The sequence below is a fragment of the Halichoerus grypus genome, chromosome 10 (assembly GCF_964656455.1).
Source record: "Halichoerus grypus chromosome 10, mHalGry1.hap1.1, whole genome shotgun sequence".
Taxonomy (NCBI): Eukaryota; Metazoa; Chordata; class Mammalia; order Carnivora; family Phocidae; genus Halichoerus; species Halichoerus grypus.
In genome coordinates this window covers 24,809,554-24,837,023 of record NC_135721.1, presented here as the reverse complement: position 1 = coordinate 24,837,023, position 27,470 = coordinate 24,809,554, and the positions used below count along the sequence as shown (strand labels likewise).

The window sequence follows — 27,470 nt, the reverse complement described above, 5'->3', positions numbered from 1 at the left end:
AGGACAGTGGAGTCTCTAGGGATTCTTGCCTGTGAAACCGCCCTGCTGGGTCCCTGCTTTCTACACTAGATGTTTTCCAGGCAGAGGCATGATCGACTCCCAGGTCCCCAAAGCCTGTAAGAGGTCAGGAGGCTGAGGTAGCAAGAGCCGGAGGGACAGCCCCAGAGGAAGTGTCCCTCCATGGTTCCCTCACCTGTTGAGAGGAGCCTCAAGCACCACTTCCTCTTCCTCAGGAGATGGGAAAATTGCCAACATACATTCCTGTGCCTTGCAGATCTCTCCGGGCTGGAGTCTTGAAGGGGGAGGGAAGAGAGGCAGGGGCATGTGGGGCAGGAAGTGGCACGTGGCACGTGTCCAGGCAGTGGTGGCACAAGGGCACCCAACGGACACCCCTTTCTTCCACACTAAAAAGACAGCAACTTCACCCCTCTGCTGTCTCCTTCATCTCAAAGAATGGCATAGAGCTGAGAAACGGTCCCTCTGCTGGACTTAGCACTCAGCTTAGGGGACGTGAGACCTTTTTGCCTTGGTCTTCCCTTGCCCCTTCCTTTCATGAGAAAGAGAACCCTGTGGGTGCAGAAGCAAGCCCAGAGGTTTGGGGATCCTCTCCACTCCAGAGTGGTAGGAAGTGGTGGTTCCATGAGGTCAGCCTGGAGAGCTCCTTGGCCTGGAGGCGTCAGGCCAATGGGATGCTGTGTATGGACGCTGGTTGTAGGCAGCCCGACCCTCCAAAGATGTCACCCAGAGCCCCAAGTAAGAACCCAGCCTCCTTCCCTCGGCCCCCCTCAGCCTCCTTCAGAATGATGCTCTGTGGCCAAGCAGGTACCAAAGGATAAATGTGCTGTATTAACATGAATCCTAATGACAAATGCACTGCAGTAGTAAGCACATCATAGATACATAGAATATTCTCTATATAGTCTGAACATAGATATAAAATAAGTTATACTTGTTTCTATTTTCCATCACAGTAGGAGTACAGCATACAAAGTGATTGGTTCAGTGGCCACAAAGCAAGCCAAGGGAGAGACCATGAAGGAGGGCGTAGGGCACCGAGAATGGCTGGGGTATGCCAAGGACGCTGCCGAGTCGCCGGGGCTCCTGCCAGGGACCAGACCTCAGACCCCTCACGCTAGCCTTCCGAGAACTGGCACGAGGTCCCACGCGATGAGAGCCGGTGGCTGCGTTTGAGCTGGGATGATTCAGGCGCCAAGAGCCTCCGGCAGGCCAGCCCGCTCTCCCGGTGGCGCTGTCGGACTTCTATGATTTTAGGAACGTGGGCTGCGTAGCCAGATGGCACGGTTTGCTTCTGTGATGGGACAGATGGCCAGACTGATGGCGCACCAAGTGCCGGCTGGCCCTCCTCCCTCAGCAGCCTGCCCTGGGAGGCTGAGGTGTGCCCCGCATGCTCGGCTTGTTCCCCGTGGTGCGGCGGCGGCTAGCAATGCTGGGATCGTGCACGCGTGGCCACAGCAGAAGGAAGGGTCTGAGGCTCTGGCTCTGAATCCTCTGTCTACTGCATGTGACCTCTGTGACTTTGGGAAGGTCACCTCAACTCCTCTGAGTCTCAAGCTCCTTATCTGCAAAGTGGGCGGGACTGAGGCTTACCTCCTAGGGGGTGGTGAGGGCCAAATGGGATAATGTATGTGAAGCGCCCCCCACAGCTCCCGGCACATGGGAGGGGCTGGATCAATGGCAGAAGGGTCTGAGCATCAGGGCTGGGTGAGAAAAACATGAACCTCACAAAATCTGTGGAACAAAGCCACTTGGACTGGCTTTGAGTTGAGGATTTGGGGCAATTTCTTTGCCTTCTTCCCTGCTAATTTGTTCTCTTTTCTCTCAGGGTCTGGGATTCTTTGACATGAAGTAGGGGTAGGGTTCAAGGACTGGTCTGCGCTGGCAGATGGAGTCTGAGCCTGGGGAAGCACAGAGCTCAGGGCCATGCCTCTTCAAGTCCGGGACCCGGCCAAGGATGCTTCCTTCTACAGCCCACCACCCCTGCCCCCTGCAGCAGCCCCTTCCCTCGCATCTCTCAGCCCTGGAGCACTGCTTCCCATGGGGAAGCCAAAGAGAGGGAGACAGCACTGAAAACAATGCAGTGCCGATTAAGCGAGAAGCCTTTTCCCTCTGCTCTGAGCCTAGGAATGTGGAGGCGGGTGGGCCACCCATGGGCGAGCGAACTGCCTCTATGGGAGAAGGCAGGTTTCCGGGTGGTGGGAGATGGGAAGGAAAGAAGCATGGAGATCTGGGCTTGAACCTGGGGCCCTGGGAGCGCTCCTCTGCTTCTACCAATGCCGAGAACTTGGTGATGTGTCCAAAGACCAGACTGGAAGCCTGGGGGACCCTGCGCCTCTCAGCTGCAGTGCAGTTCTCAAGATCTGCGTGTGCGAGTGTGTATGTGTGTGTGTATGTGTGTGTGTATGTATGTGCGTCTCCTCCTCTCCCATCTCCTCGAACCCCTGCCTGCCCTGAACCTCCTCCGTCCATCACTCAGCCACTTTCCTCTTCGATGGGGGCAGCAGGTGGGCGGGCAGCTCATTGGGCAGCTCGTGCCCCTCCAGCTTGACCTTGATGAGGTGGTTGGCCAGTGCGAACTCCTCGTCATCCAGCATGCCGTCCTTGTCAATGTCAGCCAGCTTCCAGATCTTGCCCAGCACGCTGTTGGGCAGCTTGGAACGCACCATCTCCTTCTTGGCATTGGCACCTGTGATCTTGCCGTCCACTGGCGACAGGGTGTAGAAGATCTCGTCGTACATGGGCTTGTCCCTGGCCACCACCCACTCGGCGTCATCAATGCCCTCCCCGGCACCCTCCCCGTAGCCGTGCCCAAAGGGGCCGTGCAGGGTGCCCTCGAACGCTCCGCCCTTCACCATCTGGACGGGCCGCTGCGTCTCCTCCTGGCGCACCAGCACCATGAGCTGGGCGATGTCGTGGGCCAGCATGTCATCCACCACCTCCAGCAGCTTGCTTTTCAGGGGCTGGAATTTGCTAAAGTCCTGGGCCTGTAGCTGGTCCTGGGGAGAGGGAGAGAAAAGAAAGTGGGGGTAGGAGACCAGGGAAGGAGAGCTTTCCCCTTGCTGGGGACGCTGCCGCCTTCTGCGAATGCTGGGATGTTCTCAGCTCTGGAGGCTAAAAAGCCGATCACAAAATAATGAAATACTGGAAGAGGTGAGAGAGGAGGAGAAAAAAAGGCACACTGGCTCTGGGTGGAATTTTGCAGGAGAGAACAGGTGCAGGGGCTGGGGAAGAAAAGGAAATTGAACAAATACTGGTTTGCTCCATTTATCTGGATTCCCTTTAATGTTCTAGAAAACAATGAAATGTCTCTTTAGCTAGTTTTGGCTACTGAAGGGTGGTTCCTGAATGCTTTGTTCTCTGAGACCAGGGCTTGTGCGTCTCTCTGCTTTATCCAGGGTGGTTCCTGGGCACAGCAGAAGCCTCAGGGACAAGCACATTGAGTTCACTGCAGAAAAATTCAGAAAACACCCACAGCTGAATTTCAAGAGCGAGTGTTAGCTTCTGCATTTCTCACCTCCGTTCCAAGGCAGGGCCGATCCTGGGAGGGGAGTGGGGGCTGGAGGGTGGGGGTGTGCAGGGCAGGAGCAGAAAAGCCCTTCCTCCTGCCCTCCGGGCAGAACCTCCCAAGGTCCCAGCCCGTCCAAAGCTAGGTGTGTTTGGTGGGCTCCCAAACAGGCATCCTAATGTCTTCCAGGGGGCGCGGTGAGTAACCCCATCACCCCACACATGCCCCGCCAGGATGGCCATTTACGTGACTGGTTCAGCGTCCCTAACAACAGATCCTAACGTGGGACTGGCAAACAGATGAGAAGGTGAAATCATTTATGATGCGAAAGGATTCCTCACATTAGAAATGGGGTCGGATGGGCCCTTTCTTTTTTTTTTTTTTACTTTTATTATTTTTGTTTTTTTTTAATGTTTTTATTTATTTATTCATGAGAGTCAGAGAGAGAGAGAGAGAGACAGAGGCAGAGGGAGAAGCAGACTCCCCGCCTAGCAGGGAGCCTGATGCGGGACTCGATCCCAGGACCCTGGGATCATGACCTGAGCCGAAGGCAGATGCTTAACCATCTGAGCCACCCAGGCGCCCTGGATGGGCCCTTTCAAATGTTATCTTCTCACTTCTCAAATGCTGGCTTGCAGATCATGACACTCTTAACAGAAAGAGAGGCTAAAAGTGGGAAATACTGTAAACCACAGCTGAGGGGCAAACCTGAATTATGTTCAAGTGATTCTGAAATCAGTAACTGGCTCCTGGTAAGTGGTTACGGGCATCAATGGATACATGGACAAATGTGTACTTTGAACGTCTATTTGTTTTCTTTCTTTTAGCACATAGGAAACTAAAAATGGCTATTTGCAAGTACACTGACGTTCTGAACCCCCAGTCTTACACTGAGAAACAAGTTCCCAAGCCCAAGATCAAAATCAGCAGCAGGAGCACAAACAATATTACTACTACATCTGTTGCTATTCTTAAAAAATTCTCTACTTCTTAGAAACTTTTTCTTTTCAAATAATTATAGAACCATGAGATGTTGCAAAGATTGTGCACATAGGTAGGTCCCTGGTGTTCATCAGTCAGCTACCCCCAGGGTGACGTCTTACCTAACTGGACGCTGCATTTTAAGAGCATAGTCCATGCCAGGCTCTGTGCTAAGCACCTTGCAAACATTATCGCATGGATGCTCATAACATCTATAAAACTGGGTGCTTCTGGAGCCTCAGACTACAGAAGAAGAGACAGAGGTTCAGAGAGGATCCAGTTAGTATGGTGTGGTGGTTTTCTGCTTGGACTGTGGGGACAGCCGGGAGGCTCTTCTACTAGCAGCCTGTGTGAACACCACTCTCAGAAAACTGCCAGCAATTAATTACAAAGGTTAATTACCTTTGTAAACCTCAGTTTGCTCATCTGTAAAAGGAGGATGAAAAGGTCTCCCTCAGAGGACTGCTTTGGGGAATAACATGAGAAACCAGGCGTTACGGCCCCTGGCCCAAGACAGAGGCCCATGGTGTACCCCTAAGATGACAGAGGCCCGTGGTGTACCCCTAAGATGACAGAGGCCCATGGTGTACCCCTAAGATGACAGAGGCCCATGGTGTACCCCTAAGATGACAGAGGCCCATGGTGTACCCCTAAGATGACGAGCTCCTGTGCAGACTTCTGCTTCTCTGTGGCTTGTGTCCCAGATTGCTCCCAAGTGGGAGCTCAGGAGTAGACGTAAGCACTTGAGGGTCTGGAGACCCTCCCATTTCACAGGGCCTCCTGGGGACTCCAAGCCTGTGGTGGCCATGATGGGGGAGAGGTCCTACACTGGAGGTATCAGGCCCCAAACATCATGGATGCCCCTGTCTCACTGGGAGCACTGGGGCTTTGTGTTCTCCCCGGGCCCAGATATGACACCTGCTGGGATACTGGCCGTCCAGCAGGGAGGGCAGACCTGGGGCCATCTCCTTGCCTTCGAATTCTGGGTCAGCTTCTATCTGGGGCAGCCAAGACTGGCCTTCTCCATTGTCAGGCCGCTCGGCCAGCTCGCGTGACATTGTCCCTTGCCCTGGAGCCCCAGAGCCCCAGTTACCTGCATCCTCTTCAGGTTGGGAAAGTCCCCAGGGGAGATCTGGTGCTCCCGCTCGATGCGGCCATAAATCTCAGCCAGGTTGTTCACCAGCTCCTTCTTCTTATTCTCTTTTCCGAACACCGATGGCATCTCCTTCTTCAGGGAGCTGATGATGTACGCGTGAACCTGACACATAGGGGCAGAGAGAAAACTTCAGATCCATTCCTTCCCTCCAGGGTGTGGCTCTCACCCATCTCTTCCCACGAATCCCTCCTGCTGTTACTTCTGCAGTCATTCCTATTTCACCCCCTCGCCCTCGCTTGTCGCTTCCAGCGGGGAGCTGTTTTCCTAGATCACAAGGGAAGAGTGAGATTACGGGGAGGTTAAGGTAAAAGGCAGGACTAGGGATGGTAATACTGCTGATGGGGTTGGTGAGGAGGAAGATGACGACGACAGCTAACATTTCCAGAGCACTCTGAGGATGCCATGCACTGTGATGGAGGCTGCTCCTTTCCTTATTTTACTCTGTCCTCCCACCCTTTCATTGTAGAGCCATGGAGACAGGCACAGGGAGACCTCCCAGGGCCGGGATCCACAGTTCGAGAACGGTGGAGGAGGGCTCCAACCTGGCCACCTGACACCAGGGCCTGTGACCATAACCACCAGGCTATCCTGCCCCCAGCTGCCCGAGTGGGCACAGCTCGTGCCCATGAAGCAAGGGCTCGAGGACGTTATCAGGCGGGCAGGCGATGGCTTAGGGTTGCGGGTGGCAGCCCCCCACTCTCGCAGCTGACCCTCCCACCCCCAACCTGCACATCTCCTGGGGGGACAGCCTCACCTTGGCCAGCCTGGCTCTCTTAATGAGGTCGTTGAGCTTGCGCAGGGCAGCATTTCGGGGCAGACTCTGAATATCTCTGAACAGGTCCTGCTCCTCGGCCTCGAAGAGCTTCCGGTTGTCGGGGATGAGAAGGGGGTGGGACCAGAAGGAGCCGATGTAGACCCGGATCACCTCCGGGGTGTTCACAATCTTGCCCAGGGACCACATGAGGGCGCCATACACCCGCATCAGCTGCTGCGTCTCGATCTGGTCCGCCTTGTTCAGCACCACCCGCATCTTGTCCTCGTGGTTCTTAAGGGCCTTGATGACCTCGGAGAACTCGTCAGAGATGTCCAGCTTGTGGGCGTCAAAGAGCAGGATGATGCGGTCCACCCGCTCGGCGAACCACTCCAGGACAGCCGCGAAGTCGTACCCTGTGGCAGAGGGACAGTCAGGAGGAGGGGGGCTCGGGGCACAGGGAGGGGTTCAGGCAGAGGCAGCCAGGCGCCGTGCACAGAACACAGTCTTGGGAGTCAGAGCTGGGTTCCAGTCCCCGCGCCTCCACATGCTTGCTATTTGACCTTGAACATGTTACTCAGTGTCTCTGAGCCAGTGTTCCCTCACCTGTAGACGGGCACACTAATAGCGCCTAATTCATGGAATTCTAAGGACCAGATACACTCGGAGCCCAGCACGTAGTTGCTGTTAACATCATTGTTCCCATGCAGTCTTCTTCTTCAGGCGGAGGGGCCCTCACCATTCAGGGACGGGGCTCAGGAAAGTGCTTCAGGGCCAGGCTGTGCCCAGCAACGAGGTAGGGGCTGGGTCAGTGCCACCGAGAGACTGTGGCACCGTGACTCAGCCAAGACCACCCTGCTTATAGGAGGCAGCCGCTGGAGCACGGTACCCAGCTCTCCAATCCCGAGTTCAGTGCTTGCTCCGGCTGGCAAGACGTTCACCCCCACAGCCCCCTGTGAGATAGGCAGGGTGAGGAGTCCCACTCCCACTTTCCGGAGGAGGAAACAGCTTCAGAGATGAGGTGACAGTCAAATAGCCACTGAGGGGCAGGGGCCAGGACTGGACGGGGCCACCTGGGCCCTGGGCTCCCTGCAGGTCGGAGGGCAGCTGTCTTGCACCTGGCCACCTCCCTGCCTCCCTGCCCTGCCCTGCCCTCCCCTCGGCCCAGGCCCAGCTAGCTTCTCCCACAGAGTCCAGGAGGCCTGTGCCTTCCTGCTTCAGGTGAGCCTGCTGCCTGCACCCCCTTCCCTGCTCCCCTCTGCCCCTCCCTCCCAGGCCTGGCTATTTTACTCTTCCCTTCAGCCCAGCCAGGTGGAGGGCTGCTCTCACCTCCCAAAGGCAGTCCCTCAGAGCTGTGGGCAGGAGTGGGGCCAGAGGGCTCAGAGACGCAGGACAACCCGATCCCCTTGCCCCAAGCCCCACCCTGGGAAGCAGGCCACAGCTTCGCTGCTCTGGAGCCCAGACCCAGCAGGCCTGCCCTCCTTGGTAGCTGGGGAGGGCAGCAGGGCTCATTCCCCAGTCTGGCGTGACAGGACTGTGGCTGTGGTGTGCAGGCCGCCGGCAGGGCGGCCCTGAGAGCATGCTGCTGCCCCTGTAAGCAGCCCAGAGCAGCCCATCCTACCGGCTGGGCGGCCAGAGCCTGGCACTTTACCAACAAGGAAGGGGAGGCTCAGAGAGTGCACATGGCCATGTGGCGGGAGGGGGCAGAACCAGGATCAGAGCTCATGTCCCCCCCATCCCGAGTCAGGCCCTCTTACCACCCCTCCACGGGCTCAGGAAAGCAAAGAGACCAGAGAAGCTGTGGAGAAAAGAGGCTCCCCCCAACCCCAACTCTCTCCACTCCTTGATGGCACCAGCCATGCAAGAAGGGGCTCAGCTGCCAAGGCTTGAGGGGGAGTGGGGGCAATTCGGGGTGGGAGGGGCAAAAGCAGCACTGCCCCCTGCCCTTTCCTATCCCCTTGCCTGGGGGAGGTGCCCCTCGGTGTACTCAGGATCTGCTCTGAAGTGGTCACCTGAGGAGCACTGGCCTGGGAAGCCCACTTTGGGTTTCTGGTCAGCCGTTAACTAGCTGTGTGTTCTTGGGCAAATAGCCTTCTGTCTCTGGTCCTTGGTCTCTTTGCCTGTCAAAGCAGGGGGGCTGGACTGGAAGATCTCTGAGCTTCTCTTCTCCCTGCTTCTAAGACTAGACGTGGAGGGCAGAAAGCACAGCAGGATGGAAGTTGGGGACACACAAGGAAGCCATTGCAGGACAGGGAGAAAGGAGGCTCGGGGTGGGGCTCTGTCTTCACCTTGGGGTGCCTGTGTGAAGTCTGCTCTGGGGACTGAGGACAGGCGGACAATTCTGGGAAGATTTTCGGGGATTTTATAAGCCCAGAGGCCTCCCATTCACCTTCCCGCTTTTGTGAATTCTGTGTGCTCTGACAGGTGCTATCCAATCACGAAGTTAGCAGCGCCAGGCGCCTTCTCCCCAGGTTTGGCTGTGAGGACCCTGAGGATCGAGCAGTGAGGGCGTGGCCTTCCTGTGGAGCTCAGCCTCCTGCGCCCAGCTGTTCAGAACCTAGCAGCCTCCAGGACAGGTCACTGTCTCGGGACTGGGCTTATGCACAACCAGGAATGGGAGCATCTGAAAGGCACGGGCTGGAAAAGGGCATGGGACTAGGTCTCTCATTTACTCTTTGTGTGGCCTTAGCAAATCTGAACCTTGGTTTTCTCAGCTGTAAAATGGGGAGAATAACACCTGACCAACAAGGGGTCAGTGGTAGAGCCCATGGCAATAGGATCTAAGAGTAGAGGGAGGGCTTGGATCAGTCTGGAGGCTCTGCCCTAACTTCCAGGGTGACAGGCCCCCTTCCCTGACATGGTCTCCGGAATGGCTCTGAGACCCCCCAGCAGGAGCTCCTGAGCACCTGCAGCAGCGCAAGGGCCCACGACATATGAACTCGTAGCTGGAGGGAGACTCAAGCCCTAAGAGAATGAGCGGCAAAGCTGGCCGTCCCGGAATCCCTGGGCTGATGGGTAGCCAGTCTGCTGGCGCCCAGAGATCTGATCTGCAGGCATCAGGCCCAGAGACCAGGCAGACTGCGGGATCTGAGGCTCTCCCCACTAACCCCCAGGGTCCAGAGGACGGGAAAGAAAGCATTTCTAAGTAATGCCAGGCAAGAGGAAATCAATGAGACAAGCACAGTAAGCAAGGCAACTCTTCAATCACCCACGGGCTTCCTGCAGTCTGCAGTGAAATACAAGAGAGCTGACAGCATATTTCTTTGTATGTTCAGCCACACCATCCATTTGAACCTCCTAAGTGTCCACCTGCCAGGAGGTACACGGGGCACACACATCTTACAGGGCAGGGAGGGGACAGAGAGCTTCGGGGCTGGCCAAGCTCACACGGGCGGGACTGGAACCCAGGCCCTTGCCTCCTGTCCACACTCCCTTCTTAGGCAGAGTCACGTGTGAGGCTGGAGCTCAGAGGACTGAGCGCATGAAAGGTCCCATCTCATCCCCAAAGATCTCTTTTGAGATTTAAAGACATCTTAGCAAAAGAGAAATAAGAGTGCTTCAATTTTCAAAATGTGGGAAGGATTCAGATGACAGGGAGGAACAGATGTCACACTGTGTGCCTCCTAGAGGTAACCTTGAAAGCGGCCAGGCAGACGCCGCACAGGCCTCCGAGGACCACGAGGCTGCCGGTGAGCCCTTGTGACGGGTGTCAGGACTCGGCTGCTTGGCCCCGCGTGATGCCCCCCACACAGCCACATGTGGGCAGTGTAACTCTGGGGCCCAGACGTCCCTAAGTGCGGGCCCCGCTCCGGTCAGAGTCCAGGGACGGGCCAGGGACATGAGGCTGTAAGGACCAATGCAGACCCTCCGAGGTCCCCCCAGGGGAACTGCAGATGAGAGTCTGCCCCCTTTCCACTCCCTGCGCTCTTCCTGGGCAGGAGATGATAATATGCTCAAAAGCCGCTACACTGGGAATCAGGAGACCTGAGTTCCCATTCCAGCCTTATGGCCTGGGCGTGGGCTTTACCTGCTGTGGCCCCGCTGAGCTCACCTGTACAGGAAGGGGTCCCCTTGGAGGGATGTGAGCTCCACGCCCGAGGGGTGGCTTTTCTAGGTGGGGCCTGCGGGGATTTCCAGCTGAGAAGGAGCCAGGAAATGTGGTTCCCAAGTGTGAGGACACTCAGGCTTCCGGAGCCCTCCCACTTCGGCTGCATCCTTGCTTCTTCCCAGTAATGAGCCCGGGGCTGGGCACATCCTGTCACTTCCAGGAACCGGCTCCCTGCCCCTCTGCTGCCCGTCCCAGTGCATCTTTATCCAGAGACATGTGCTGGCCTGGGACCTCCTGGACTCAGGTTCCCGGATGTCCCCTGCTTCCTCTCTCCCCCTAAACCCCCCTCCCCCCAGGCCTGGGCAGAGAGGCCACACCCTGAGAAAGGACCACACTTTTTCCAGCTCTAGCTCAGGGCTGGAGGGCTCCTTCCCATGAAGGCTGAGGCCTGGGGAGCCCTCGGGAACAGCTCACTTTCCAGCATGTGGCACCCTGGGCCCACCAGGCCAGAGACAGCTCTGTGCAGATTTGATAATGTGGCCCCTTTTTGCTGGTGACGCAGCACTGTACCTGGTGCGAAGCTCAGTGGATGGAGCATGGGCTGGATTTCAGGCTCTACGCGCCTCTCTGCCTGGTGATCTTGTGCAGTGCCCAGTCTGCCGGACTCCCCACGGGGCCCTGTCCTGTCCTGAGCTGGCTGGGGAGGGGAAGAAGCACCGTATCTGTGGTGCAGCCAAACCCAGAGCTTGGAGGGCCCCAGGCAAGAAGCCATACGGAGAGCGTTTGCTTCCGTGCACTCGCTTGTGTGTGTGTGGTGGGGTCGGAGGGGGTGTGGGTGTGTGTAGATGAGAAGGTATACATGTGTGTAGGCAGAAACTGGAACTACTAGGTCCTATGGCTGATTGTGAGCAAGGATGGGAGAGGCTCTGCACACTGGAAACTTTCCTGATATCTGAGGGTGTCCGATGCCCTCCCATCCCTAGGCTCCTTGGGGTGCGGAGGGCAGCACTGCCCCAGGCTGGCAATACAGTGCCAGTGCCCAGCTCCCCGCTCTGGTTTTCATCACAGGCGGCTTTTGTCAGCAGCTGCATTTATAGTATGAACTCAGGAAGGCAGAGAACAAACTGGCTTATGTAACCATTCATGGGGCCATCACTTCTAGAGGTCAGTGTGGGGTAGGAAGGGGTAGGAAGGACAGGCAAGAAAACCAAGCAACCAACTTTGCCAAGGGCAGCCCCCGAGGTCCAAAGATGAAAGCAGGAGAGAACATACAAGAACAGGAAAAGAATGGAATGGGACAGGAGCTGAGGAGGGCAGATGTCCCTGGAAGCAGGGCTGCCACATACAGCTGCACAGGCCGTGCACTGTACAACCGCAAGGGAGGCCATTCACATAGATCACCCCGGCAGTGTTTAACAGGCAGCCCTAGCTGGCAGATAATGGGGAAAGAAGGGAGCTCACTGTGATCCAGGCCCAGAGCTGATGTCTGTGTTTTCATTACCATCTGTAAACCTCACGAGGTCATGTGATGGGTATCATTAACCCTTGTCACACAAGGGGACACAGGCTCAGGGAGAAAATGTGACCTGTTAGGACCCATCCTAGTTCTAAAACACCCTAGAGGCCAGAGTCCTCTCTGGACCCACTTGTCAGGCTGCATGGCCTTGCATGATGTGACCCCGCCCCCGGCTCCCTCCTGACCCCCAGGCGGTTCAGACTGAGAAGCTGTGGCTCTCCTGAGCCTTCTTTGAGGAGACCCAGGCCGCCAGTGTGAAACAGTGAAGCTCCTTTAGGCCTAAACTCAGGGGGACCCCCGATGAAACTGGGGTGGCGGCGGGGAGGGGCTGGTAAGGAGGGAGGGAGTGTTTAGGGAAACACATAGAAGCCAGACAGAGAGCCGCCCAAGCCTCCTCTCCACAGGGCTCGGACCGAGCACCGCGGGGCTCACGAAGGCCCGGAGGAGAGGGCAGGCGAGCCTCTCTTCCCAGGGCCTTGGGTTCTAGGTCTTCAGACAAGCTCCCCCTCAGCCCCTGCACTGCCAGACAGCCCAGAGGTAGGGAGCCCGAGCCCAGGCTCCCCAGACTCCCTCCATCGATATCTGCTGATTACACGGTGTGGTAACACGGACCCCTCCTGCCTGGCTGCCTTCGTTCCCCCCCTTGTCCCAGGGGTCACCTCCTCAGTGAAATGGGGGGCGGGGGAGGCAGGGCTTTCCTACTGGGGCCTCGGCCTGGCCCTCGTCCCTCCTGCTGCTGAATGAGGTCCTGAGGCACCGGCTCTGTCTTTGCTGCAGGACAGACCAGGGTCCTCAGGCCCTGGAGCGGGCTGTGGACCTGAGGGCCTCTCCCGCTGTCTTCCCCATCTACCCGCTGCCAGGCCTGGCTGCGCCCACTCACACGGCCATGGTGGCCCCCACAGGGCCGAGCTCGGTACACAAGGAGGCACATGGGCCTCCTTGGCACAGCCATGGGGGCACTGGCCTGTTGCCCGCGAGGCAGTGGGCTTTCCTCCCTGGGGCCCAGGAGCCTGGGACTCAGCAGGTGCCGGCCCATGAGGGTCATGCCCTTGGAGGAGGGGGCTTCCGGGCCCCATCACGCTGGCCCAGACATGCCGCAGGACAGATCTGGGCTGGCTGCAGAGCGCAGCGGGCCAAGGCCCATGAGGGAGGGCAGTAGACAGTCACCTAAGGCCACTGCCCAGAGAAGCCTGCCAGTCCCAAGCCCTTTGTTCCCAGAGGCTGCCTTCTGCGTGCAGACTTGGCTCCAGCCCAGCTCCTAGCTCCAGGACTGGGGCGGGAGCGGCTTCCCTGCTTTGCTTGCCAGAGACACAGAAAGGGCAGGGGGCTACCCAGGGCACACGGCAGGTGTGGCAGGAGAGGCTGGGGTGGGCGGCCAGGAGCCGACGTGAGTTTTGGACAGCATCATCGAGCATTCTAGAGCTAGAAAAGACCAGTGATGATGATCTGTTTACTCAGGTTTCCTGAGCACTCGCTATGTGCCCCGCAGAGCTTGCTGTGTACCTGTATTTAATCCTCAAACAACCCTAGAAGGTAGATAGAATCAATTCCCCCTATTTTACGGGTGCATCACTGAAGTAAAGAACCCTGCCCGAGCTCGCTCAGCTAGGATGTGGCAGAGGCAGGCTTAGCTGCTGGCCGTCTGGCACCCGTGTTCTGTCTCCTCGCTGCCGTGCCCAGTGACCTCCCAGTGAGCAGTCGCCCCATATCTGTCCGGGGTGAACAGTTCTCAAAGTGCTGTTACATACCCAGGTCCCTACTCTCCCGCCCCAGAGCGTGCTCCCATCCTCACGTTCCCGGGCTGAAGCTCTCTGCAGGCATTCGCCCTCCCTGCAGACAGCAAGCTCCCCAGGCCGGGGACTATGGGAACTTCAGAAGCAAACCAGGGTCTGGCCCACAGTCGTGCCTCTTGCAGAATGAATAAACCCAATGAAGTAAGCCAGATGTTGATGTCTCCTTTTACAGATGAGAAGACTGAGGCCAGCTGTCTCCTAAGCGAGGCCCGAACTGTCCTCTGCCCCCTGCCTAGGATCGTTCCACATAGCACATGAAGCAGTGCCAGCTCATCAAGGTACAGCAAGGACTGGGGGTCTATCTCATAGGCTGGAAGCAAGGGAACATACCAGAAAGAACATAGCACAGGGCCAGAGCCAATCCTAGCCGGTGCCTCGCTTACCTCGGCTGATCCTCTGCTTCTCTCCAGAGAGGATGCCCGGAGTGTCGATGACGCTGATGCTCTCCAGCACGGGATTGGGCAGCTGGGCACACACGAACCTGCATGGGGCGACAGCAAGGATGCGCTGTCCTCTCGTTGGCTCTCACGCACCCTCCCACGTCCCAGCCCTGGGGCGGAGGTGCAGAAGCCTAGCTGCCTTCTCATGCAGACTCCCAGGCTCCGGGCCAGACTCAGCCCCAGCACTAGGCCCAGGAGCTGTATTTTGAGGAAGCTCCCTGGGTGATCCCGAGACAGCTGCAGTCCTCCACTTGTGAACCCCTACTGTCAGGGACCCTAACATGTCCAAACCTCAATCTCCACCCCCAAGGAGCACAGCCTCGTGGGGAGAGGAGGTGTGGCCCGGGCAACCACAGTATGGGGTGAAATGGGGCCAGTGCTCTGAGGGAGGTCAGGGGAAGGGCTCGGGAAATCCAAGGTGGAGAGATGGCTTCCAGGCATGGCTTCCTAGAGGAGGCACGGGAGCTGGCCTTCATGAATGGCTCGTGCCACCTAGGAATATTTATTTGGGCTTCCAGATGCCCTGCTATCAAGATAGCGGTCAAGCCTTGTTAAAGGAAATATTTCTAGGATTGCATCCTGAAGTCTCAAAATACAAATTGGTAAACCTAACTTAGGTCCTTCTTACTTCAAGCCTTCTCTCTTAGATGCCAGTTTTGGTGGAAACTCATAAGGTGTCTTATTCTCTGCGGTACACTGGGCCCTGCTGCCCAGTGAGGTGGCAGCAGAGATGCAGGGGAGGGGAGCAGGCCAGAGATGCAAGGAAGAGGGCAGCAGGGGAGGCTACCCAGAGGAGGCTGGAGTGGCCAGGGTGGGGCTGGGTAGGGAGGCGGAGGCCCCTCCAGCCTCCTCACGAGGGCCTTGAGAGATTCGGATTTTATACTGAGGGCAACAGAAACCCATTTATGCTGAGGAACATTTTAAGCAAAAGAGTGACTCAGTCAGATAGGATGGTTGTCAGCAAGCCCAGTTCGGTTCATCAAGTATGTGTGGAGGGCTTGCCCCATGCCCGGCGCTGGACTAGGTCATGGGGTGGGAAAGTCCATGACAAAGCCCCTGTCCTATTGAGGCCCATGGCTTCCATTATTCCCAAGGCCCAGCCTCATTCTGGTCCTTAGGCTCTATGGCCCATTCAAGTAGTCTACGAAAAATTCCTCATTTTGCTGAAGCTGGCGTGACCTGGGTTTCGGACACTTGGTGACCAGGTGGTCAGGTGCACGGGGCTGGTGTCTGGGGCAGGGGCTGTGGCTGAGGCTTCCCCCAGGCTGAGCTCCTGGAGTAACAGGGGCAGGGGGCTGAGGGTGGGCCCCACTGAGGGGGACACCAGGGCACGGGAGCCAGAGAGAAAGGGGACAGAGCAGACTGGAGAGGGCCTGGCCAGGGAGGCAGGAGGAGGGCCAGGGAGCTGAGAGGGAACAGGGGTCGAGAGGGACTGATAGCCAAGAGAGGCGGGGTAAGGAAAGGGAGGGAAGTGTCCACAGCCCCTGATCACTGAGAGGTCAGGGTGACCTTCCCACGGGTGCTGTGATGGGGAAACAGGGAGAAGTGAGGAGGTGAAGTGTGGAAACTTGGCTGTGAAGGGACGTGAGAACAGGGAAGAGCTGGTAGGGTCTGCTCAGCTCCTGGGCCTCTGGAGACAAGCTCAAGCCTCACAGCGCCCTGTCTTCCGGTCCCAGGGCTCCTGCAGCGAGCCGTATTCTTTCCTTCCTCTCTGCTTGTTGGGTTTTTCCCCCCACTTTTCTCTACATAAAATGTCCTTTTCCCCCACCCTTTCAGCATCATTTCACTCATCATTGAACACCCACGTCCAATGCCAACTTTTCCACAGAGGCTTCATCAGTCCTCTTGCCTTGGAGAAGGATATTTCTCTTACCCTATTTCACAGATGGGAGAAGTGAGGCACAGAGACATTAGATAATCTAAGATGCATGGTGCTCTTTGGTAGGACTTTGACCCAGGACCGTCTGAGGCAGAGCCCATCGCCCTTGCTTTCACTCTACATACCTCCTATTAGAGGCAGTAGGTCACACTGTTCAGGTGCAATGCGCACACAAGCTTGTGGTGTGCATTTGTAGCACCAGGTGATCGGGGTCAGCATGCGTCCTGGTGAAGCAGAATAATGACGGGAAGCCAGGGTCAGCTTGCCACGCACCCCCTACAGCTTTCATTCCTCAAACGGACCCAACGACCCTGGTGTCTGCAGGCTTACACTTGTCCCAGGGGAGGAGAGGTGACCTGTCCAAGTCACACGGTGAGTGTAGTAGGAGAGGCAATACTCACACTCAGCGCTCCCGCCTTCAGCCCCGGGTTCCTTCCATCCAGTAAAGACAATGTCCAGGAGCAGAGAGGAACCTTCCTCTACCTCCTTCCAGTTGGATGCAAATCCCCTCTGTAGTCCAGCTGACCCCCGAACAATAAGGGGTGAGGAGCATCCATCCCCCCAACCTACACCGCACAGTGGAAAATTCGCATGTAAATGGACCCACGCAGTTCACACCCGTGTTGTTCAACGGTCAACTGGATAGAAGAGAGCTGGGACCGACACGGTACAGCCCTCTCTGCTTTTATTGGAGGGAGGTGCAGATTAGGGGGATGTGATTTAACTGGTGTATCCTTCCCAGCTCCACGATCAGGAGGAATTAGCCCAGATTCCTACATCCCTAATCAGTGGTGACTGACTCAGTTACACTCCCAGCAAGAAAGGGACAATCAAGAGACAGTGGTTATGGAGAAGGCACTGAGGATCCCAAGACGCCGTCCCTTCCTTCTCAAACTGCAAGAAGAAGAGGAGAGAACGCTTAGGATGAGTGTTTTCAGAGCACGCACCTGTTCAAGAAGGCGTTGCCGAAGGCGTTCAGCTTCCTGAAAGGCTTCTTAGGATCCACCACCAGCGCGTTCCCAGGGATGATCCCCTCCACCTGTCCGTGCATCACAGCGATGAAGGAGTCAGTGGTCGGCTCGGGCCCAATCCTCATGCCGGGGAAGTCCTGTTCCAGGAGGTACCTGGCGGAAGGGACACAGCCATCAGGCAGGGGTTCCGTTCGCAGAGCAAAGCCGCACCTCTGCCACGGGCAGGTGGTGATGCGAGTCACGGCAGAGGGCAGGTGAACAGCAATGACATTTCATGGCAGGGACAGATTTCCACGGATGGGGAATCCAAAGACCTCTGTGGAGGAAGTGGGATATTAGCTGAATTTAAAATATCTAATCTGTGCTTCTTGGTTTTTATCTTTTTCCCTCCCCGAAATCAGTAATTGGGGCGGGGCAGGGAGAAGCAGGATTTGGATTCAGCAATAAGCACGGGTTGAGACTGAATCCTGCAGAGTACAGTGGACTTTACAACGAAGGTCCCTTGCTCAAGTACCTGCACAAAGTCAAGGTCAGAATGAGACCATCCATAGACTCTGATGGCTTTCCATAGGTCTGTATTTCTTTATCTGGTTAGTCAGTCATTTAATATAAAATATAAAAACACCTCCCACATCATACAGCGTGAAGGGCCCACTGTGAAAAGTCGGTCTCCATCCCATCTAAGACTGTTGGTCTCGCCCTCTAGTGTCAGGACTAGGCTGTGGCTGGAGGTGGCAGGTGTCTCTTTCTGCTCTTCTCCAGGTCTGGGAAGGGAGAGCCCAAGGCCCCTGCTCCTCTCCACAGCCCCTTTTAGAAGTCAAGAGCAAACATGGTGAGCCCAAGAATGAAGAGAAGGAAGGTGGAAGCCTCCTGGACCAGTGGTCCTCAGCCCTGGTGGTGCATTCGAGCTACCATCCAGCTCCAGCTAATGGTGCCCAGGCCCCACCCCCAAGGTCCTGCTCTGCTGGCTGGGGGGAGAGGGGGGAGGCCTGGCCACTGGTCCTTTCTAGGAACTCCCTTGTTGATTCTAAGGTGCAGCCCGGGTTGACAGCCTGCTCTAGACCAACCTTCCCATTTCACTGATACAACCACTGACATTCAGTAGCATTTCCACCTGCCAGACATCACACTGGTCACTAGGAGAACATTATCTTCTTCGGGTTTCACATCGGCCCTACAGGCAGGTACTGAGGGAACTGAGGCTTAGTAGCGTTATGTGGCTGTCTCCAAGTTAAACAGCCAGTACCCAGGAGGTCACCCCTGGCCGCACTGGAGGGTTTTCAGTTGCCCTGGGAAGCCCCTCATCTTCCTCCAGGACGGCCCAAGAATCCAGGTGTGAGGGCAGGATCTTCTCCCATCAGAGGACCATTTTGAGAGCTGGCCCTTGGGTTGTGATGAGAATAAATGACAACAGGTGCACACTTGGACAGCACGTCTGGCTTTCTCAAACACACCTTCTTCAGGGCTTCAGTGGCGAGGCAGGGAATCTCAGCAGCCCGGGGCCAGCGACCTGTTTCTCTAACCATGAGGGATATGCCCTTCAGAAGGGAAACTCACCCCCTTCCTCCATGACAGGGGAGATTACAGTTCTGATTTATTAAGCACCTGTGATGTGCCAGACGCTGTTCTAGACTTTCCAGGGATTATCTCATTTCATCTTCATATCTCGGATGTGAGCACTATGATTTTTCTCATCAAATGGGTCTAATAAGAAAACCCACCTCATGGGGTGTTCCGAGGGTCATGTCAGCTACAGAACTTAGGCACTTAAACTACCGGCACCGAGATTCCCAGTCATTGTGAAAAGGAGGAGACAGAGGGCAAACAATGTGCCCCAGGATATGTAGTCAGTGAAGAGCAGAGCTAGGATTTGAACCTCAGCACTCGGACTTGAGAATTCATGCTCCTAACCACTACATGCACGGTCTCCTTTCCTGCCTTAGGTCCCTGGACCAGGAAACGGGAAAGGGCTGAGCCCCACAGGGGACCAGAAGGAGGAATGGGACAGGAAGGCCACGGAGGAGTATGGTTTGGCAGGAGGCTGGCCAGGGGCCAGGCCTTGGGGGAAAGTTAGGCTTCGGTGCCCACAAACGCAGGAATGTATTCATCTCCATAAACACCCACCGCTGGGGTTCACAGCTCAGTCTCCACGAGTGGGATGCAGCACCCAGAAGTGGTTGCTATGGGTGACCAGAGCAGGTCCAGGCCCACTGGCTCTCCAAGGCCCTTCTTGGAACCTGAAGCTGCCTTATGAGAGTCACGGCTCTGCCCGGGAAGCCCCGTGCATTCTTGCCTGTGGTGGTGGGGGGAGGGGAGGCACCTGTCCCGCGTGTGCTTGGGGGAGAAGCCTTAGCAGGGCCCTCCCAGCAGAGCGTGTGGCGGTTGTGAGTCTGAGCCTGGAGCAGGGTGCTGGATGTCATCAAAGGCCCCGGGGACAGCTGACACACAGACGGGTAGAAAGAAACAGGCTCGAGACACACAGGAATGCCCAGCCTGCAGAGGGCCAAATGCTGTGACGAAGTATCTTCCGGACATGGGCGCCTCAGATTACAGCCCCAGGAGAGACGCGGTGTACCAGCCGATGAAAAAAGGGTGACGCTTCCCAGCACAACAGGGTCCACTTCCCAGGATGTTCCAGAGCCACAGCCTCAGGCGGCCAAGCAAGGGCCTGGCGACTGGGCCTGCTGTCCTGCTCTCTCAGCTAAACCCACGTGACCCCCAATTTGCTGACCACACATGGGCCTGGAGAAACACAGAATCCAGTGAAGCCACCAGCAGGTCCGGGGACACAGTCGGGCTGGGCAGAGAACCCAGGGCTGGGTAAATTCTCAGGGACATTTGGGTAGGGCTTGCAGCACCGAGTGCCCCCTTAACAAAGCCACCACTGTGTCCAGAAAGGAAAAAGCTATTGAGGGATCTCATGGCTGCTTCTCCATGGGCAGTGATACAGATTCCCTCTGTTCCAGGCGAAAGCATTCCCACAGCAGTGTAAAAAAAGAAAAGGTAATTCAAGCCTGGGTGGGAGTGGCTGAGATGGGGCCACACAAGAATACAGAGGGACGGGCAGGCCGAGCACCAGTGGTGTGGCAGGTGTCCTTCTGGGACCTTCCCCCGAATGCCGTCTCTTCATCAGCCCCGGAAGTGCCGTGGGATGGCGGCCTTACTCCGTGCTGCAGGTGAGCGAACTGAGAGAGAGGCGGCCCCCCTCTGGGGCCAAAGAACAATATTCAGAGGGGCTAGGAGTGGAAAAGATTTTGGTACAGCTCCCCCGCCGCCCCCTGGCCATCCAATGCAAAATTAATAAATACTACACTGTAATAGAGGTGCCAGGAAGTCCCACGCAATTCTGATTTTTCCCATGAGGACAATTTTTCTTCACATCTTTTAAAGCAAATTATTTTCTAGCATTTCCCTCATTTTTTGTGTGTGTCCTGCTTGGCTGGCAATCTAGGCATGTGGCCTGCTTTACTGGTGACCTAAGCATCCAGGGTAAAGGCAGGGAGCCAAGAATCTTAACCCAGTCTGCCTCCAAAGTATCCACGTCCGCAACAGCTGGGCCAGACCTCGGGCTGTGGCTCTTACTTTGCGTGTCTTTAGACTGAATGCACAGGTCACCTTCTGCTCTGTGTTACAGGTATTTGTATTGTATACCTGTATCTTTGGTCTCTCCAAGCCTTGGGTTCTTAGCTTTGAAACAGGGTCAAAACAGTAATACTGGGGCATCTGGGTGGCTCAGTCAGTTGAGTGTCTGACTCTTGATTTCGGCTCAGGTCATGATCTCAGGGTCTTGGGATTGAGCCCATGCTGAGCTCCCTGCTCAGTGGGGAATCTGCTTGAGATTCCTTCACCGTCTCCCTCGGCCCCTCCCCCTGCTCCTGCACATGCGTGCTCTCTCTCTCTCAAATAAAATCTTAAAAACAAAAACAGTAATACTCTGTTGGGTAATACTTGTTTCAGGAGGTTTTAGGGACACAGGAAAGCACCTCATAATCACAAAGTAACACAGGAGATGGGAGACCCTTGATGGCCATGCTGCGGGCTGAATCAGCTCTGCCATGGGACAAAGTGACCTCAGCACAGAGGAGCCCCGTGGCCCACTAGCCTCCCTTTCTTGTGCCCACCCTGTGACAGGCCGCCTGCCCAGTCCACGACCGACCCAGCACCGCCCACAGTCCCCTTCCCCACTCCTCTTCAGCCCTTGGAGGTAGAGGCAAGATCCTCCACTCCCTCACTTCCCTCCCCTTTCCCTCCCCCACCTGTGGGTGGGGCTGGACAAGAGCTCCCCCCACCCTCCTGAGGGCCAGCCTCTAAGCCTCTGCTTAGAGAATCAGCTAGAAAGAGGAGAGTGAAGGATAAAGCCCCAAGCGCCGTGTCTGCAATGTAATTGGTGCTACATTGGTTCTTTCCCTTCCTAATCGGGAGAGAGACCCTACAAGGTGGTTGCTGCTAGTCTCACGTCAGAGATGAGGAGGCTGGCGTTTGGACAGGTTAGGCCTTCCTGACGAGGTCTCTTGGCCAGTACTGGTAGGGCCTGGATTCAGCTAAGCCAGCCTGTGTTCTTTCCATGGCCTTACCCCACTGTCAATGGGAATGGGATGGAGGCCTTTCTCCAGAGGTCCCCTCCTGCCAGTAAATGCTTCTCCTGATGACCTCTAGACACCGGAAGTTCAAGGCAGATCTGAAGCCAGACCTGAGGCAGGTGGACTCATTCCTCTGGCCTAGGGCTGTCTGCTCCCTTGAGTAACACTCAGGTCTTGTAAGAGGTGGGCAGAGTCCCACCCACCCCCACTTAGGGACCAGTAGAACACAGCCCCGACAGAAGGGCGTCCACTGACCACAGTGGGAGGACAGGAGTGAGATGTTGCAGGGACTGTGGGTGGCAGGACAGACCCGGCAGAGGTCAGGGGGTAGACCTGGAACGGTGGCCCCTTTCCCTAGTCCTTTGGCTTTCTGGAGGATCATCTTTCACATGGTGGAGATGCTGTAAAGCCAGGGATGAGGCCTGGGCAGTGGAGACGTCGGGGTTGTGAGGAAAGATGGCGTAACCCAGCCAAATGCTGAGTCACCTTCGTGGGAGGACGCAGAGAGCTCCCTGAGAAGTGTGGGAGGTCCAAAGGGCCCACTGAGGAGCCCCCCCACCTCAGCCCGTGCTCATACTTGAGAGTCTGAGTCCCATTGTAGAAGGGCCTCAGGTCCTCACGACCAGCCCAGACCTCCCTGTAGAGGCCCAGGCAGCTTCGCTCTGGCAGCCTCAGGCCGCACACTCCATCCCCTGGTCCTCTACTTGAGCTCTGCCGCGGCCGGGCCTCCCTCCCAGCCCACCAGAGCGCTTGGGCCAGCCCCAGGCTCTGGGACCGCCCGCCATGCACCTTGGTGACCAGGGGGCCACGTGTGCAAGGGAGCGGGGGGGGGGGGGGGGAGGCTGCGGGCCAGGGAGAGGAAGAATGAAGGGGGGCACACAGCAGAGGCTGAGGAGGGCTGCCAGGGCCAGAGGGACACAGAGCTACTGTCCCCAAAGAGGCAGGCTGTGTGGAGGCAGCAGCCAGCAGGCCAATTTATTGTTTATTTTATTACTCTGGGTTGCCGGGCCTCAGGCCAGGGAAGTTATTTCAGGCAGAGATCAGAGCACATTAATTAGTTATTAGAAGAATGTCCCTTTCTGCATGTTCTTCCTGAGACGAGAAATAGATGCCGTGGCAAGTACCTATAACTGAAAGTGGATGGGCAGTCGGGAGGCAGAGGGCCAAGGGCCAGGAAATGAAGAGGCAGGTCTTTGTTTCCGAGGGAAACGTCCCTCACAGGTTCAGTCCAGGGACAGGAGTTGCTGCGAATCACTGTGCTCAAAGCAAGCAGCAGGGGCGGGAGAGGGCGGGGGGCACTCTGGGCTACCCCAAGGGGGGGCCTTCTTCGCTCTGGGGAAGGGGTGTTGCATCAACTCACTCTCTTGGAAAGCAACTCAGAAATAGGATTCTTAACATCCAAATTAAAAAGCAGAAAAATTTAAAGACGCAACGAAACGGTACAACCTTTGGCCCAGTGATTTCACTTCTGGGAATCTCTGAGAAAACAGTCCAATGTGTGGAAAAACATGCATAGAGGTATTCAGAGTGATTCTGCAATAGCAAAAAATTAGAGATGACCTAAAGCATCCAAAACAAGTGGGCTGGTTAATGAATAATTGCATACACATACAGCGAAATATCATACAGCTCTTAAAAATAATGCTTACCAAGATTTTTAAAGTTACAGGAAAAAATGCTCCTTTTCTAAGTGAAATAAATTAGCACACAGAATTACATTACGGCATGATCTCAATTGTGTTATAAAATAGCTAAAAACACTGGAAAGATAGATATATAAATATCTATATCTATCTATATACATGATATTTAAAATGGTTTCCCCTGAGTCGTGGGCTTATGGGTGATTTTTTTTTTTTCTTCCTCCTCAAATTTATTCTTGTCTACGTTTTCCAGTGGGAGGAAAAATAGCTGTTTAGTGGGTTTAATGAAAAGGAGGAATATATGTAATTTGGTTTTGGAGGACTTCCCCATGCTCCAACCCCTCCTACCCTGCTGCTGGACTCTCCCTCGAGGGGGGGATGGCTTTTGATGCTGGAGCTAAATTCAGTTACTACATGAGTGGGGAGGGAGAACCCTTGTACTTGGAGGATAAGAAAGCGAGGGATCTGCCTCTCCCAGCCTTCCTGTCTCCCTCAAATAAGGAAAAATCTATGGCAGCTCGACTCTGCCACTCTCTTCGACCCAGTTAACAGCCAGCGTGACTCAGGCAAAGCCAGGAGAGTGTCTCAGGCAAGAGGTACTTACGTCTGCCTCTCCAGGATCCTGCCTCCCGCAGACACTCGCCTTTCCCCACCTTCCCTCCCATTCTGTAAACATTTCCTGGGAGCCTCCAGGAGCTTCCACCCCAGGCGAGGCCCCCCAGGGAGCTAAGGCACAGTTGTAAGATCTGGTGCTACCGGAAGGAGAAGCTCTACATAATGTCCTGGGAGTTATAACCCAGGTGTGTCCAGAGGGCTAGGGAGGGCTGGTGCAAGGGCAACGAGCCATCTGTGAATGGCCTGCGCTTCCCGTGGGGCACAAACCAGGCCAGCTGGAGGACAGGGATTACAAAGGAAACCTGGTACAGAACCTAGGGAGCTCCGGGAGTGCTTTGGCAGCAAAGGCTGCTTCATGAACCAAGGGAAATGGATTCGATCAGGGGTTCTCGCTCTGAGATTCTATGTCAATTTGTGCATTTTTGTGTACATGGATGTGCATTTTCCTAAAGATAGGGCCACAGCTTTCGACAGATTTTCAAAGGATATATTAACCTTTTAAAAAGTTAAGAAAGCAATGGATCAGATCCTTTGCTAAGAGCCCTTGTCATTCTAACAACATAAGATATCCAAAGCCGGTAGCTTCCCACCCCCCACCCCCGGCACCTAACTTCTTTAAAAATCACTCAGCCCCTCAAAGCCGCTGAGCCCAAGGCTGTCCACCCCACAAAGGCAACACCGATCTGGTGTTCTGTTCAGACATGACGTGTTAGCATGGTGCAAGCCCTGCTCCCAGAATGCTTGGGTACAAGCTTGGTGTCAGAGAAAATTAGTATCTAGAAAATTAGTAACCAGACTGTTAACTTTTCTGCTCTCCTTGCCGAACAAAGCACAGTGCTTTGCATGTTGCAGGTGCTCAGCTAACTGGAATGGAAACAAGATTTGATCTAAATGGAAACAAGAGCACCCTGCTTTGAAACCTCCTGCAGGAGATGAGCACCACTGATTTTGGGGGCCGCTGCCCCCGTAGCCACACTACAGGAGTCCGACTCAACAGAGGGCCACAAAGCACCTGCAATAGCTTGGCAATGACTGTAAATGAGGCCAAAGGAAACCGCCTGGCCTTGGGGGTTGTGTGGACTGAGGACTGGAGAGAGGCCTGTCCTGGAAAGATAGGAAAGATGGTCGTCACTCTGGTGGACAATGTACAGACCTCTCTGAGTGCAGGGTGGACAAGCTGACTCCTTGAGTTTCCCTCTGGCCCTAGGATTCTGTAATTCAAGGGAATAGATGACTCACTCTCAGCGCCACGGGCATTTAGCCAAGCATCTCCTCCCATGCATCTCAGCATCCCAGGTGGGCCTCCTACTCAGTTACATGGCTTCGGGCGGTCACTTAACCCCTCTACACCTGCCAAGTCAAGGGGCTGGATGAGACCCACCCGCCCATGTCCCTTGCACCTCTAAAAGACGTTAATGTTATTACTGAGCCATTAAGATCAAACAAGGGAAAAGAAAAAAACATTATGCTTCTGACACTGCTTCTGTCCAGTCTCCAAGAGATCTATGTAGGAACTCTGCTCGGAGAAGGAAACTGATAAAAAGGACCAGTGACCCTGCCCCAGCAGGGGCTACAGAGTCCCCAGCCCACCTCCTCAGCTGCAAAACCCCCACGTGAGTGGCTGAGCCCTTTAGAAGGCAAGGGAGGTGGTCCTGGCCATGAAGGGCTTGCCCCTAAAAAGTGAGGGTGTGAGGCACCCCCAACCAGCCTAAGGTGCTCTTGTGACCAGGAGTTGTCTCACTGGGCCTCCTGGGCCTCAGTTTCATCATCCACAAAATGGGGAGAATACGGATGGCCCTGAACTTCTTCAAACCGACCTCTGGAGCCAAGGGCTAAGTCCAGCAGCGAGGCACTAGGTAGGAAGGGGTGGGGGACCAGCAGTGAAATGAGGGGGAGGGGGGAGGTAAGCTTTGGACACACACACAGCAGAATGTCTTCAGCGCCCTCCACGGAAGGCTTCCGTTTGTCCCCAGGCAGGAGGGGCCCCCAGGAGTGAACGGAGGCCGTAGGCGCTGGGCGGCGGGGTGGGCTACCAGGGCCCCGGGGCCGGCTCACCTGATGAAGGTGGTCTTCCCAGTGGAGTACTGGCCCACCAGCAGGACCATGGGCTTGTTGTCGAAATCGGCATCCTCCAGGGCGGGCGAGTGAAACTCGTGGAAGCGGTAATGCTCTTCCAGGGGCAGCAGCTTGGTCTTGTAGAGTTTCTTGAGCCCCTCGCTCACCGTCTGGAAGACCTCGGGGTCCTTCCGCCGGCGGTCATCGGAACCCAGCCAGCTGAACATCGCGGCCGCCGCTCGCCCCCCGCGCGCAGCCCCGCGGCCGGCGCCCTCGGCTCCCGGGGGTTAGAGGCGGCGCAGGGCCGGCCCGCAGCTCCGAGCCGCGCCGCCGCCTCACGCGAGCGCCGGGCTCGGCCGCACCATGGCCGGGCGCGCGGCGCGGGGAGGGGGGGCGGTCCCTGGGGCGGCGGGAACGCACCCGGCCCGAGCTCCTGGGGCCCAGCCCAGCGCCCCCTGCCAGCAGCGGCCAAGGCGGGGTGGGGAGGAGAAATAATCAGAGCGGGGCAGAAGGGCTGCGATCTTGGAAATTAAAGTCAAACCTGCAAAGAAACTGCCAGATGCCGGGGTGCGATGCCGGGTCCCCGACCTGCCCCTCCTCTCCCCCGACCTCTCCAGCCCTGGCCCCGGTGCGGCGAGCGGATGCTGCGGCTCGGCTCCTGCGCGCCCGGCCGGCTCAGGAGGGGCGGCGGCGTGGCCCAGCCGCGGACAGCTCAGCAGCCGCAGCCGCAGCCCGCAGCCCCAGGCGCCGGTTTAAATGCCAGCCGTGCAGGAAGCGGGCTCGCGGAGGAAGTCCCCGAGTACTGGCAAGGCCAGCCGGGCCCGGCGCCGAGAAGCTGAGCAGGGCGCCGCCATGTGTGTGGGCAGCCGCTCCGCGCGGGGGACCAGCGACCGCAGCCTGGGAAGGGAGGGATGCTGAGTCCTGTGGGAACGCTCCGGTATTTCGGTCCGGGCCTCTGGAGGTTTGATTTGGGAACAGCGCCCTCTCAGGGACAGCCGTGAAGACAGAGCTGACCCGCTCCACCCTCTCCTTGCTTTTGAATAGCCTAGCCTTTCCTTTAGTTACCGAGGCCAATGCCTTAGGAAGACAGGTACTCTAGCATCTGGGAACATTTTCCTTGGGGCGTGGAAAGAAGAATCCGATATCAGGTTACACAAAATGACCACAACTGTCAATACCCAAACTTTTTGCTAGATCTAGGGTGAAGTCAAAACCATTCCCATTCATTCATTCATTCATTTGTCCATTCCTTCCAGTAAAACAAAACAAAACAAGCAAAACTCCCACAGGTGGTGAGTGGGTCTTATGGGGCAGACACAATTATGGTGACTGTGGATACACAGTTAATCACAAACATGAGCACACACAGACTCTCCCTCGCAGGAGCTCCTTTCGGGGTGAGCTGTAAGGAGGAGCCATGAGCAGAGGGCCATGGGTGCGCAGGGGGAGGAGGCATTCTTTTTGTCTGTGTGATCTGAGGAAGGCTTCCCAGAAAGCAAGACCATGTCCTGGATCCTAA

General features: G+C 56.2%; 1 protein-coding gene across 1 annotated transcript; it reads right to left on the bottom strand.

Annotated features, from left to right (window-relative positions):
* Positions 1-823: 823 nt before the first annotated feature.
* On the bottom strand, positions 824-26,856 carry EHD3 (EH domain containing 3). The gene is made up of 6 exons (XM_036119135.2): positions 25,952-26,856; positions 17,035-17,211; positions 14,152-14,249; positions 6,415-6,827; positions 5,598-5,762; positions 824-3,014 (listed from the first exon to the last, which is right to left on the bottom strand). The coding sequence occupies exons 1-6, from the start codon at positions 26,176-26,178 to the stop codon at positions 2,487-2,489; spliced, it is 1,608 nt and encodes a 535-aa protein (XP_035975028.1). The 5' UTR covers positions 26,179-26,856; the 3' UTR covers positions 824-2,486.
* Between the last annotated feature and the right edge of the window lie 614 nt (positions 26,857-27,470).